Raw genomic sequence first — 13,383 nt, forward strand, 5'->3', positions numbered from 1 at the left:
CAAGAGAGCTGTGACTTCATGGCAGAGAAGTGCTAAATGATCCCACGGGAGGTGGCTGAGTGATGGAGGCATGGCTGGTGAAGCAAATTCGAAAGGAAGGGAGTAACCCTGTCAACCGATCTGCAAAACTCACCTGTCTGTAGTGATGGATTCCCAGTGGGGCAGGTCATGGCAAATCCTGCCGCCAAATGGAAGGGAGTGAGGGGATGAACAAGGAGGGTTTGGAGGCTGCAGTGGGGGGCAGAGGTGGACTGGGCAGACCTCTGGTTCCCTGCCCCACGCCCACGTGGGATTCAGCATCTCCAGGCACGCAGCGGCTGAACAGCATGGGTGGCACAGTGGCTGGGAGCCCCTTGTGTGGCCATGAAAGGGTCAAAAAGCGGACTGCGGGGGTGAGGGGCAGAGGAAAGACCAAGGGACCGAGCTATAGCCCGGGAATCCTTGAATCTCTCCAAGGCCTACTCTGCTTTGTCTCCAAAGAGACGAGAGCCATCAAAGGACATGCCCATGAGGGACTGTTGGACATCCCCAGAAAAAACAGAAGTACGCAACCAGGCATGGCGTAGCAAGGCTAGTGTCGTAGCAACCGATTTGCCCACAGAGTCGGTCGTGTCCAGCCCACACTGGATTGTGAACTTCGCCGAATCTCTCCTACCGTTGACAGCTTGAGAGACGATAGCACGGGCCTCCTCCGGTATCTGCGGCAGGACTTACGCAACCGTATCCCACATAGAGTGGGTATAGCGGCCCAAAAGGCACGCGGTGTTCACAGCCCACTGCGTGAGGCTGGAGTACGAAAACAACTTCTTCCCAAATAGTTCCAGCCTTTTTGATTCACTATCCAGGAGTGTGGAAGGGAATGCGCCTGAAGAAGAGGAAGCCTGGATAACAAGACTCTCAGGTGTGGGGTGCTGAGACAGGAATTTAGGGTTGTTCGGAGCGGGCCAATGGTGGCGTGCGATAGTCATATTCACAGGAGGCCCTGTGTTGGGTTTGGACCAAGTACCCAAAAGGACATCGGTGAGGGCTTCATTGAACAGTAAAAGGGGCTCCGATGTGGAAGCCCCTGGCTGAAGCACCTCCGTCAAGAGGTTGGACCTGACCTCTACAGTAGGAAGCTCAAAGCCAAGAGCCTCGGCCTCCCTACTGACCACCATGCCATAAGTTGCTCCCTCCACAGTAGCCACGGTAGGAGAAGACAGCATGCCAGCATATGGAGAAGTGTCCAGTCCACTGGCGTCGCCCAATTCTTGTGCCCAATCCAAAGATGGGTCATCCTGGTATTCATAAGGGTCCAAGGACCCCTCCAATCCTTCCCCAAATTCATAACCATAAGAAAAAGGGTCCAAATCCGACCTGGAGTGAATAGGCCCCATCGAAGACAAAGGCGGGGATAAGGATCTGGTAGACTTCGATAGTGGCCACTACCGACGTCGGGAGTGTCGACAACCGACCCAGCGCCAGGGAAAGTCTCAATGGTGCGACCGGCGCAGGTGTGGATCCGCGAGCGGATCTGGAGGGGATCTGGAGGGGATCTCAGTGCCCGGAGCCTAAGCTGCCAGCACAGAACCCGAAGGCCCCTCAACCAAACCCCTTGGGCCCCAAGGAGCCATATCGGGGTCGATCCGCCTCAAGATGAGGTGCATGGCCTCATAGAATTCCTTAAGTTGGGCGGTGGTCGCTCCGGCTCCTGGAAACTCGAAGAAGCGCAGAGCGGACCCAGACCAGGCTCAGAGGACGGAGGATTTGAGCGTTGACTCTCCTCATGCATCGTGTCAGCTGAACGACTGGGCGAAGTCGGAGAGCGATGAGACCTCTTCGACAACGACTTCTTACCTGCACCTGAAGATTTTGAGGACAACGAGTGGTGGTGGCTCCGTGAACGGTCTTGAGACCTTCCTCTCGATCGAGAATGGGACCTACGCGGAGTCGAGTGCCAGGCTGCCATGAGTTTGAGGGACCGCAACCTCAAGGCCTTCGGGTGCAAGGTCCGGCACTCTGAGCACGACTACGGGTCGTGGTTGCGCTTGAGACACCACAAACAAACCTGATGCAAATCTGTCACCAACATCATGCGGTGACAGTCCTCGCACGGCTTCGGGGACATCCTCGACGCACCAAAAACTCACTTCAAAACTCAACAAAACGGTCGAATTAGGTCAAAAAGAGACTAGGGTAGCTCTCTCATGATCAGTGCGTGCCATGGAAAGAAAACAACTGACGTCACTGCACTGAGGTAGCTTCTATGGACTACTCCTGACGTCATCACGGTGACTACGACCCCAGTGGAGTCGACAGACGCCACCTACTGACGCATAAGGGTATCGCTCGAAGAAAATCTCCTAATCCAGCCTGACGCCTGGGGGAAATTCTAACATAAGGAATCTGCAACTAGCAGTCTCTAACAGATAGAAATGTTTGTACTTACTGCTGTTCGAGACTCAGAAAATAGTACTTCATGCTCTCATTTCCTTGCGGCTAGATTACGCCAGTGCTCTTTACTGGGGCCTTCTGGCTTACCAGCTAAAGAGACTTCAGCTGGTTCAGAATGCCATGCTCGGCTTCTACTGAAGGTCCCAAGAGGAGCTGATATGCATCATCATCCTGAGGAGCTTGACAGTTTGCAGATTAAGGAGAGGATACAGTTTAAAGGTCTTCTTCTGGCCCATAGAGATTACTAATAGACCAGCCCTGCGTATCTGGCCAACAGACTGACTCCATACCATGCAACAAGACCTCTTCGCTCCACTGATGCCTTTTTAGCTGTGGTTCCTCAAATTAAAAGGAAAAGATAGTGAGGCACCTCTTATTCCTATCTTTATGCCACAGCTTGGAATGCCCTCCCTTTTACATCTACGGGCTTCTTTAAGTGAAATTTGAAAACTTGGCTATTTCTCTCATCATGTCAGTAGGATGATCTTGGCCTGATGGGTCATTTAGGGGGTCATTACAACCCTGGCGGATGGCGGAGAACCGGCGGTAAGCCCGCCAACAGGCTGGCGGTCTTACCTTGGTGAATTATGACCATGGCGGTTACCGCCATGGTCATCCGCCGGTTCTCCGTCCCGCCCACCAGGGCGGAAACGACCGCCGGGCTGGAGACATGGGTCTCCTGCCCTGCGGCCGTCAGTATACCGCCGGCGGTATTTGGACCCGGCTTACCACAGTGGATTTCCAGCGGTTTGAACCGCCATGAAATCCATGGCGGTAAGCACTATCAGTGCCAGGGAATTCCTTCCCTGGCACTGATGGGGGTCTCCCCCACCCCGACTCCCTCCCCTACACCCCCCACCACCCCTGCCACCCCCAAAGGTGGCAGGGCCCCCCTCCCCACCCCGACCCCCAACATAACATTACTCACACACACCCGACACGCATGCAGGCACCACCAACACACACGCACACACCCTGACATACATGCCTACATCCACTCTCCGTCGGAATAACGACGGAGAGCAGCCAATAGTCATAATACGCCGAGCGGCAAACCGCTTGCACAAGCGGTCTTCCGCACGGCGGTCCCTCGGCGGTCTTGCAAAAAGACCGCTGAGGTCGTAATGACCCCTTAAGTCTGCTTAGCGCCAGGACACTTAGTAGGTGCACGCTTTATACATTTCTTACAATTATTTTATCATTTATAAAGTTGTGGTACTGCAATTTCATTTAATTTCATCCTTCTTTTTGAAAATTAAATATTGTTTAATCATGCATGCAAAAAAACTTCTAAAACTAGCAAAGGGGTTCAAAAATGATTTTGCTCTGTAGTAAAAAATACATAAAGGCACAACATTTGATAACAGACATTTCTAGAAAGCGCAGCAACCCTGTTCTCACAATGTAAGTGTATAAAAAATTATCCAACTGCTCTTACCTGCTGTTTCATTAGAAACACCTGTTCATCTTCTGCTGCTAGCTCTTTGTCATGCACTAACTGTACAAAAAATAAAAAATAAACAGTCAAAATGGTTAGTAACAAGTACCCTGCAAGCAAATCAAAAAACGGTGGAGACAGACAGAAAAAGGAGGGGTGTGTGTTCAAATCACAATTCATGGCAAAACGACTTTACAGTTTTACTTTTGGGGTAATTACAATTAAAATAATGTTACTTAAACATAAAAGTGTTAAAATGAGTTGCATCAGTAAATGTTTACTTCCAGTATTGTATCCATAAAAAAACAGCAATAAATACTTAAATAATTCGATAATAAAACTGATCTTCCACCAAACCAGATAAATAAAAAAATAAAAATCATTTTAAAAAGTCCCACATTATGACTGATTACTGCATAAGAGATCAAGATGAATAAGTATGACTAAGTGCAATGCATTTTTTCAAGCCCACTTACAATCTTACACCAGCTACGTAAACGAATAAGAAGCCTAAGGGCATGAGACAAATTGTATCTAGTCATCCAGTAAATATGTATATTTAGCAAGAGACCATGAAGACCGAATGAGCAAATATGTTGTATTTAGCTATATGTAACGCATCCAAATAGTTCAATATGCCCATATTCTGAAAGACTACAATGGTCCATTTTATTCTATGCTTGAGGAAGATAGGATAAAATAACAACATGCATTGCCAAAGCTAATAGGTCTCATCTATGTGAGAGCTATTGGCTTTGTCAATATCTTTTTGCCATGTTGTACAGCTGAGTGGCTGCTGTGCAGCACAACTAAAAGGTAGGAAAAAAAATACTATGACGTGGCAACAGGCCGATGACTGCATATCACATAGTCTATCACCCATATCTGCAAACAGGAACAAGTATTGTGTCTGTTTCTTGTAGTCTGATAATAAACTAATTGACCTGTTTCCAGATGTAGATGACAAACAGTCTGTCATTTGTACCTGAAGAAAGGCACACTTCTGTCATGCATGTCTAGATAAGAGAAGATGGGTGAATATGTACTCTGTCATCTATATGTGGAAAGTGGCACACAGGTCCTTTTCATGCAGTCTTCCCGTATATAGGTGGAAACCGGCTAAGGAGTAAATATATAGTAGTCTATCCCCATACCAGGAAACCGGTAAATGGGTCCATATCATGCAGTCTGCTGTCCATGTCTGAAAATGGGCCAGTGGGACATGTAATGTAGTGTTTCATGCATCTCTGGAAAAGGCTCACATCACAGGTGCATTTCATGAGGGCTGTTGTCTATGTCTGACAGCAGGCAAACGGTGCTCATGTAAAGTGATCCAATGCCCTTGGCCCAATTTCATGCTAAATATTAAAAAACCTGCAGGAAGGAGGGGGGTGGCCTGCAAACACATGCAAAGAGTATCTTCGAACGTGGAAGCAGCAAAAGGAAACTTGGCAAAGAACAAGTACTAGGGCCATGCACAAACTGGAAGTGAAGCCAGCACACGCGGACCACATGTAGGAAGCTGAGTTCTGCTTGCAGTACCCCCAGCATTCTGCCTGGTGTTTGATGCAACTAGGACTGAGGTACACTGGGTTTGTGCTAACCAGGTCCCCAGTGCCATTGTTTCTTCCCAAATACAAGACACCTGGTCACTTGATCCCCAAGTGGCCAGGTCCCTTTAGCACCTCTGTAAGTCCCTGCCAGGCCCCTTTAGCACCTCTGTAAGTCCCTAGTAAATGGTACCTCTGGTACCTGAGGCCTAGGTACTAAAGAGGGTCCCTAAGAGCTGCAGCATGACTGTGCCACTCTAAGGGACCCAGCACCAACCTCATGCAGACTGTCATTGCAGGCTGTGTGACAAAGTGCTCCCAAAAGTGAAAACAACATGGCACACACGTTACATGGCACACAGCCTGTGTGCAACGTCCCCTAAAATCTGCCTATAATATTTGTAAGTCACTCCTTACAGCAACCCTTCAAGCCCTATGGCAAGGTGCATTATATTACAGGTGACGGCATGTATGCATGAGTAAATATGCCCCTGCTATGTCTGTCAATTCTTAAACATTGAAAGTGAACAGGGAAACCACTCTAAATATGTGTGCTGGACACTGGTCAATACGAATTCCCCAGCTACATGATGTCTTCACTGAATCCTGTGATGGATTTATTAATACATGCACCCAGGGGGCACCTTACAGGTGCCCCCTGAAAACCTACCAACTGCTGGTGGGCTCACGAACTAGTTCTAACCAGCCACCAACAGATGAGCTTCTGACCCTCAAGGGTGAGAGCCTTTACTCCCTGGAGGTCAGAAACAAAGTATGCTCTGGCATGGGTGTTAACACACCCCTCCCAACAGAATGACCTGCAAATCTGCATTCCAAGGCAGTAGGCTTCAAAGAAGCCCCCCTCCTTTGGTATGCAGATCTGGCCTTCCTCAGAGGAAGATGCCGACCCCTGTGCCCCAGGGCTCATTTGGCACCTGAACAGGTGGGAAATTAGTTATGCAGGAGGCGTGTTGCATTTGCAGACTGGACATACCTCTAGGGCAGTGGTTCCCAAACTGTGCGCCGCGGCTGCCTGGTGCGCCGTCAAAACTAGCCAGGGGCGCCGCACACAGTCTGGAAACCACTCGGAGGTGCTTTGAATCGGTAGCTTTTCCTCGTGGTACTGGAAAAAAACACCCTGCATTAATTATTCTGACCAGCGGAGGGCGCCAAAGTACCATTAATAATATCCCTGTAACAAAAATTGTTTCCAATAAATGGTTTTCAGCAACGTGAAGGAGAGAATAAAGAAGACAAACGGTAAATAGTGTAGGTACAGGTACAGGCTGGGATTACGTTCCCCCACCCGCCAAAAAAAGTAACATAACGGGGAGCCGTGGCCAACACGGCCAATAGGTCAAAGGAGCCGGGGATCAAAAAAGTTTGGGAACCACTGCTCTAGGGTGACCAGTCTGAAATTAACACAGCCTTAGAAATTCCACCACCTTGTGTGGGTGGAATTGGGAAATCTAGGACAGGGTGATGCCCACTCTCCAAAGGAGGTGGTCATCAAGGGGGTGTAGTGACCCCAAGGGTAAGGAACCCATAGTCTACTACCCTACATTCCCATTAAAGCCCCCTAAATTGAGTACTTAGAGCCCTTGTGTTACCAAGACATCATAAATATCTTTGCTGGAAACAAAAGAAGGAGTGGACGAGAAGCTTGCTGAACCCGAGAACCAAGAAGCACAAAGGACTTGGTGCCAACTCTGCTTATCTGCCTGCTGCACTCGACCCTACAGGAGCAACTGACCTGTCCTGCTGCTGTAGCCTCCAAGAAACCGGGAGAACTGCCAGTGCTTCACAAATCGACTCCCTTGAGCATAGAAGCTGCTTCCCTGCACTAGCAGACACCCAAAGAAAGAACAGAGAGGATCAGGACCGCCAAAAACCTGACGTCTGACATCACTATTGCATCCAACCTGCCTAGCCTGAGCTGAAGTGGGCCAACGGTGACAGCCTGGTTCCCAGGCCCTCCAGGGACAAAGCCTACCTTGAGCTCGCCCACTGTGGCCTTCCCTACAGCATCTGCAGCCTGTTTCTGCAGACCCCCTTCTATCGCAAGTGACCTGGAGACAAAGACCCGACACCTCACTCAGGACACTTCTGCACCAAAGGTGTCCCCACGTATCCCAGTCTCGAGACCTGAGCCCACTTGTTGGCTCAGTCGGACTGGACCCCCAGCCCACGCCTGCAGCCTGGTTCTGTAGGCCCCCCTCCAACCACAAGTAACCCCAGCATCAGACCAGACAGCCCGAGAAGTGTCTCTGTGATACCTCTGGAGTTTGCTTGGACTATTTGCACAGTGTACCTTATTTTGGCCCACTATATAAAGAGCCAGCTTCCTATACCAAAAAGAAGCAAAGAAAGAAACAGACTATGAAGCCAACTAATGGTAAGCAATGAGTGGGCTCTAAGCAAACAAAATGCCCTGCAACCAATAGTGCATTCCCTGTCTCAGGTGACCCAGGTTCTCTCCTTGACTCTCAATATCATCATCCTTATCCTGATCGTAGGTTGCTGTCAGCAACTATTGAGACTCGCCAAGGCCCCAGTGCATGTTTGTCTCAGAAATCTGCTTTCAATAAAGGTAATGGTTTGATCACATTTAATTTTTGTCCCACTTCGATGATTATATACCCAATGTAAACTTCAATTACAGCACATATAGCATATTGAGGTTTGATAAAGTCTAGTTCTCTATCAAACTGGAGGAGGCTTTGTGAATCAAAAAGCCCTCTGTAAGTCTGCTTTGATTAGATTACAACAACCTAGTTTGGTCAACTGATTCCCAGTAGATTTTTTTTTTTTTTTTAGATAAATCGAACTGGGCAACAATTACGGGCTCAAAGAAGTTCTAAAAGTGAATTAACCCCAGCTTCTCAAATGTTGTATGACAGAAACCCGGGAATACTATGGCTAACCACTCTTGTATCACAGGTCTGCAAGACTTTAATGCTTTTCTCCTAAATCTAAGTCAATACAATAGTGATCTTAGCTTTACAATAGGTTCGATGTTGTACGTGCTCAGGTCAACTGACAGCAATACCAATGATATTAATCTCAAAATATTTTTTAAAAAGTTGTTCTCGGTTACTTTCAATTATTCGAGGGTGGGGCTATCTATGGCTGTAGATTATGTCTATGCCTTCAGACCTCCAGAACTGTCAAAGTGTCTTGTGAGCCTAAGAAACAAGTTACTTACCTTTGGTAACGCCTTATCTGGTAGGGACAATATCCAGTTGCAGATGCCTTACCTTTGAATTCCCCTCAGGTGTTAGGCTGGATCCAGAGATTTTCATGAGCAGTACCCCTGCATGCCATTAGGCAGTGTCGATCGGCTCAGTGTCCATCTGCGTCGTATGCGCCGGATGTGATGTTGCGGCACCACCCCCGTGCACTGATGTCAGTTTCTTCTTGCAACTTTCCACACCAGAAGTGCAGAGCCATAAAGAAACTGACTACTAGTGCATCAACACTAAGGCCCTGAAAGGGGAGTCCCTGCCCCTACAAATCAGTTCGCAGAGCAGAAAGGATTGGTGAGTCAGTAAGGAATCTGCAACTAGAAACTAGATATTGTCTCTACCAGGTAAGGGTTTACGGAAGGTAAGTTACTTGTACATATGATAGAGACTTCTAGTCGCAGATTCCTTACAATCGCCCCGTAGGTGGGTCAGTGAACCAAGTTCATACTAGAAAGTCCTGCTGAACAGAACGGGCAAAATGCCCATCCCTACAGACCAGACTGCCAAGGCAGTAGTGTTTAGTAAATGTGTGCAGACAGTCCCACGTTGCCGCCTGACAGATGTTAAGGACTGGAACTCTCCATGCTAACGTAGTGGCCGCAGCTTTAGCTTGAGTAGAATGAGCACACAAACCCTCAGGGGGTTGCTGCTTGGCCAGTGTGTAACAGATCTTAATACAGCGAAGGACTCACCTGGAGATGGTCCACTTCTGCACTGCCAGAACTTTCTTTGCACCCACATAACTGACAAAGAGTTGATCATCTGCCCCGAACTCTGTTGTATCAAGATATAACGCCAATGCCCTATTTCAGTCTAGGCGGTGTAGTCTCTCTTCTTCCTTAAAAGGATGTTGGGGTGCATAGAAAGTAGGCAATGGGATGGACTGGGCTACATTACTAGAAGGGCATAACCACTTTTGGCAGAAAAAAGGGTGTAGTGCGAAGCACCACTTTGTCAGGATAGGTGGAAAGGTGCCTTAGATAACAATGCCTGCAGCCCGTTCACCCTGTGGGCCTATGTAATGGCCACAAGGAAGGCTGTTTTCAAAGTGAGCAGCCTGAGAGGACAGTTGTGGAGAAGCTCGAAAGAAATGCGCATAACAAATGCTGAAACCAAATTCAGATCCCATTGGGGCATAATTAATGGGGAGCCTGGTTCTATTAGTGGTGGCCATTTTCTAGCTGTTGAGGTGACATGACGTCTGACACACTATTAAAGTGCACTGATGTGTGGACGCTGACCGGGTAAGGTATAGAAGCAACCCTCCTTGGGGATTTGGTGATTAATCTTCTATTAGGTGTGGTTTGCATATTTTTTGTGGGGGAGAGGGTATTCCTTTTTAATTAGAAGGTGAACTTAAAATAAATAAATAAAAAAAACAACAACAAAAAAACACTGACACGGGCCTGTTAGAACCCGATTCTATTAGTGGGAAAACATTTTGGATGCACCACAGTGCACTGTCAGTCAACTCTCTAGACGGGTAGGTCTCATGACCTCAGGCATACTGTTAAAGAGTATCGCTGGCATGCCTAAGGCAGGCCTGTTTGAGCCCATCCATGCCAGTACAATGCTAGGGATACTGCTCTTTGGCTTCAAGTAAAGCGGGCATACAGTTCTCTAGGCAGATGTTTTTCAAGCTGCATCCGAGATGTAATAGGAAAAGTTGTGAGAGGCTGGACCCTATTTTAATAGACAGACTGTGTTGTTCAGTCTGTAACTGGCAAAACAGGAGTAAGGAACCTGGTCAAGAGCCTAGTACTGTAACTAAGCAGAAAGGAGACAAGGTGGAGAAATATTCTGAGAAACAGACAAGTGAGCTCTGATTAATGTACGCTCAATGCATAAACATAGCTTGGAGACCAATGATTTCATTGGTCCCAATAAACTAGATTGTCTCTTTATATAATGGAAAATGTGGGTGATAGAAGATTCAGGCCCAGACCTGGTGATGGCTGCCCCTTTGGGGTATGCTATCACTAGGGTTGACAGAGGAGATTGCAGGGGAGGGGGTCTTGCCATTGTATTTCAAAAAGAGTTGAACTGTACTCTTGAAGCTAAAGGCTCCCCAGCTGAGGAGGCTTGTGAGGCAGGATTTTCTTTGAGTTTATAACAGAATTCGGATAATGTCAGGACTTCTAGTATACCAACCTCCAGGTTCAAAAGCTCAGTTCTTGGGGAAGTGGAACCAGATAATAGATCCATTCATTGCCTGCAGTAACTTCACCTGTTTGGAGGATTTTAGCCTGCACTTTGACGGGAAGACTGACAAAGATGTAAAGTTATTTTTATAGCTTATGAATAACTTTGGATTTCTGCAAAGGGTAAATACGGCTAAACATCTAGCTGGACTCACATTGGAAGGAATTTTTACAAATTGTGATGCCTTAAGAGTGGAGGGCTGCATTCCCCTTAATTGTCAGCTCACTATACAGTCAAGTTCTGAATATCTAGAGATGCAGCAGAATAAATTGCTCAAAACAGTATCATCAGGTTCAGGAAGTGAATCAGTGTCTCAGGAAGTGAGTTACTGAAAACTCTGGCTATAACCCAAAAGAGAGAGATGGGTAGCTACAGCTCTCCTGCAGTCAACTTCAATAAGTGGGCCAGTCTGCGATAGATGAGCTAGCCCCCATCAGAGAGACGAAAGGAGGTAGGAGGAAAAGTTCAGGCTAGAGGTTCTCAGAGGAACTGAAAAAGTTACAAAGACAAGCCAAAGTCAAGAACATAGGTGGAGATTGACAAAAAAAAGACATCAATGAGGTGAAATCGGTTTCCTTTTCTCAGAAAATCAAATCAGCAGTCAACATTCCAAGTGAATTATTCAAGACAGTAAAGCACATTGCCACTCCAGCCCCAGTGCAACAGGTGCTGGAGAATTCTCAGGCGTTATGAGATAAGGTGGCCACATACTCCAGGGATAAGATTTTAAACATCTTTTCTGATTTCCCTGAAGCTGAAGACCCACGAACTACCAGGCAAGGGGGGGGGGGGGGGGGGGGGGGGGGGTTGGTGAGAGTGCCGATGAGCAGCCCAACAAAGGCTAGTTTTTCTCCTCTTAGACAAGATAAAGATTATATCGCTGCTAATGCAAATTAACTCAGTGTTACCAGAGGACCAGTGTCCACTGAGTGTGCTGCAGATGGCCCCTGAGGTCACTGCAGAACCACTGGAGAAAGTCTGTTCTTATGTGCTTACTTCTGGTGACTATCCCCACCGTTGTAAGGAGGCCATTATTATCCCTCTGGAGAAAAAACCCAATGGAGAGGTGTAGGAAAGTAGCATCTTTCTGACACAGTTACCCCCACGTTTTGCCTGGTGTCAATGTGTTTAGTCTGTAGTGCACTGGGGTACTGCTAATCAGGACCCCAGTGTCTTTGCTCTCTCCTCTAAATGTGGTTGCTGGTAAACCTTTAAATTGACAATTGGCATAATAGTGCACCCATGTAAGTCCCTAGTGTATGGTACTTGGGTACCCAGGGCATTGGTACACTAGGGGACCCCCATGGGCTGCAGCATGTATTGTGCTACCCATGGGAGCCCATGCAAACTGTGTCTGCAGGCCTGCCATTGCCATTGCCATTGCAGCCTGCGTGAAATGGTGCATGCACCTTTCACTACAGATATAAGGCTTGCCTTATATCATGGTCATTGAACTTAGACACCATAAGTCAATCCTCTGGTAGGTCCTTCAGACCAATGGCAGGGTTCATTTCCCAAAGTGTGAGGGCAATCCATTCCCTGGGCTTTGTGAGTGCGGAAAAGCCATCTTAAGATATGTAGTGAACACTGGTCAACATGAGTGGTCCAACTACATAATGGCTTCTCCGAGCCTAGGCATGTATGGTATCAAACATGTTGGAATCATGCAACTACACTGATTCCAGTGCTAGATGCATGATCTCAGGTACTCTAGGGGTTCTTCAGAGGATCACCCCTGTTCTGCCTGTACAGCCTTAAGGGGTCTGGCTGTCAGCCCACACTGCTGCCAACCCCAGACACTGTTCTGCCCTCCTGCTAATAAGCGTAACTCAAGCAGGGGAAGGCAGAACAAAGAATTTCCTGCAAGGGAGAGGTGTAGCCACCTCTCCCTTTGAAATAAGTGTATCTGGGCTGGTGTGGGGTGGCCTCTGGGCACCACCAGACTGCTTTGAAGGACACATTTGGTGCCCTCCTTGCATAATCCAGTTTGCACAAGTTCAGGAACCCCCAGTTCCTGCTCTGGCGCAAAACTACACAAAGTACAGGGGAGTGACCACCCCCCAATCCAGCGGCTCCCCTCAGGAGGTGCACAGAGCTCTGCTAGGTGGCCAGTTGATTCCACCATTTTGGAAACAAGGTGGGAAGAAGCCCCTGGAAGCATCTGACTGGTTAGCAGGTAGATGATGTCCCCAAACCCCTCTGATAGATGGGTCACCTCAGAGAGTGACCACCCCCTTTTTAGGGTTACTTAAGGACTCCCCAGTGGATGGGTCCTCAGATTTGTCCAGCAAAACTCTTCAAGAAACTCTCTGCAACTAATTTTCTGCTCCTGGCCTCAGCACCTGCAGATGGACTGCTTTTGAAACTGAAACAAGACTGTATCCAGTTGGGAGGGCTCCCACTGCAACATTATTTCTCCAGCTCCCGCAAGATTTCTTCAACCTCCCTGGCTGTGCATCCTCCGGGGTGATAGGGACTCTGCCTGCATCCAAGAAGCAAGAAGGATTCTCCGTTG

At 47.9% G+C, this 13,383-nt stretch overlaps 1 protein-coding gene across 2 annotated transcripts in view; it reads right to left on the bottom strand.

The window, feature by feature from the left end:
* The window catches only part of DYNC1LI2 (dynein cytoplasmic 1 light intermediate chain 2), a 306,588-nt gene that overhangs the window by 97,526 nt on the left and 195,679 nt on the right, over positions 1-13,383 (bottom strand). For both annotated transcript variants that reach the window (XM_069217186.1, XM_069217187.1), the window contains exon 9: positions 3,872-3,931. In XM_069217186.1, the coding sequence (XP_069073287.1) occupies positions 3,872-3,931 (60 nt within the window). The remainder of the gene's footprint in view (positions 1-3,871; positions 3,932-13,383) is intronic.

This window comes from Pleurodeles waltl, chromosome 12 (genome assembly GCF_031143425.1).
Source record: "Pleurodeles waltl isolate 20211129_DDA chromosome 12, aPleWal1.hap1.20221129, whole genome shotgun sequence".
Taxonomy (NCBI): domain Eukaryota; kingdom Metazoa; phylum Chordata; class Amphibia; order Caudata; family Salamandridae; genus Pleurodeles; species Pleurodeles waltl.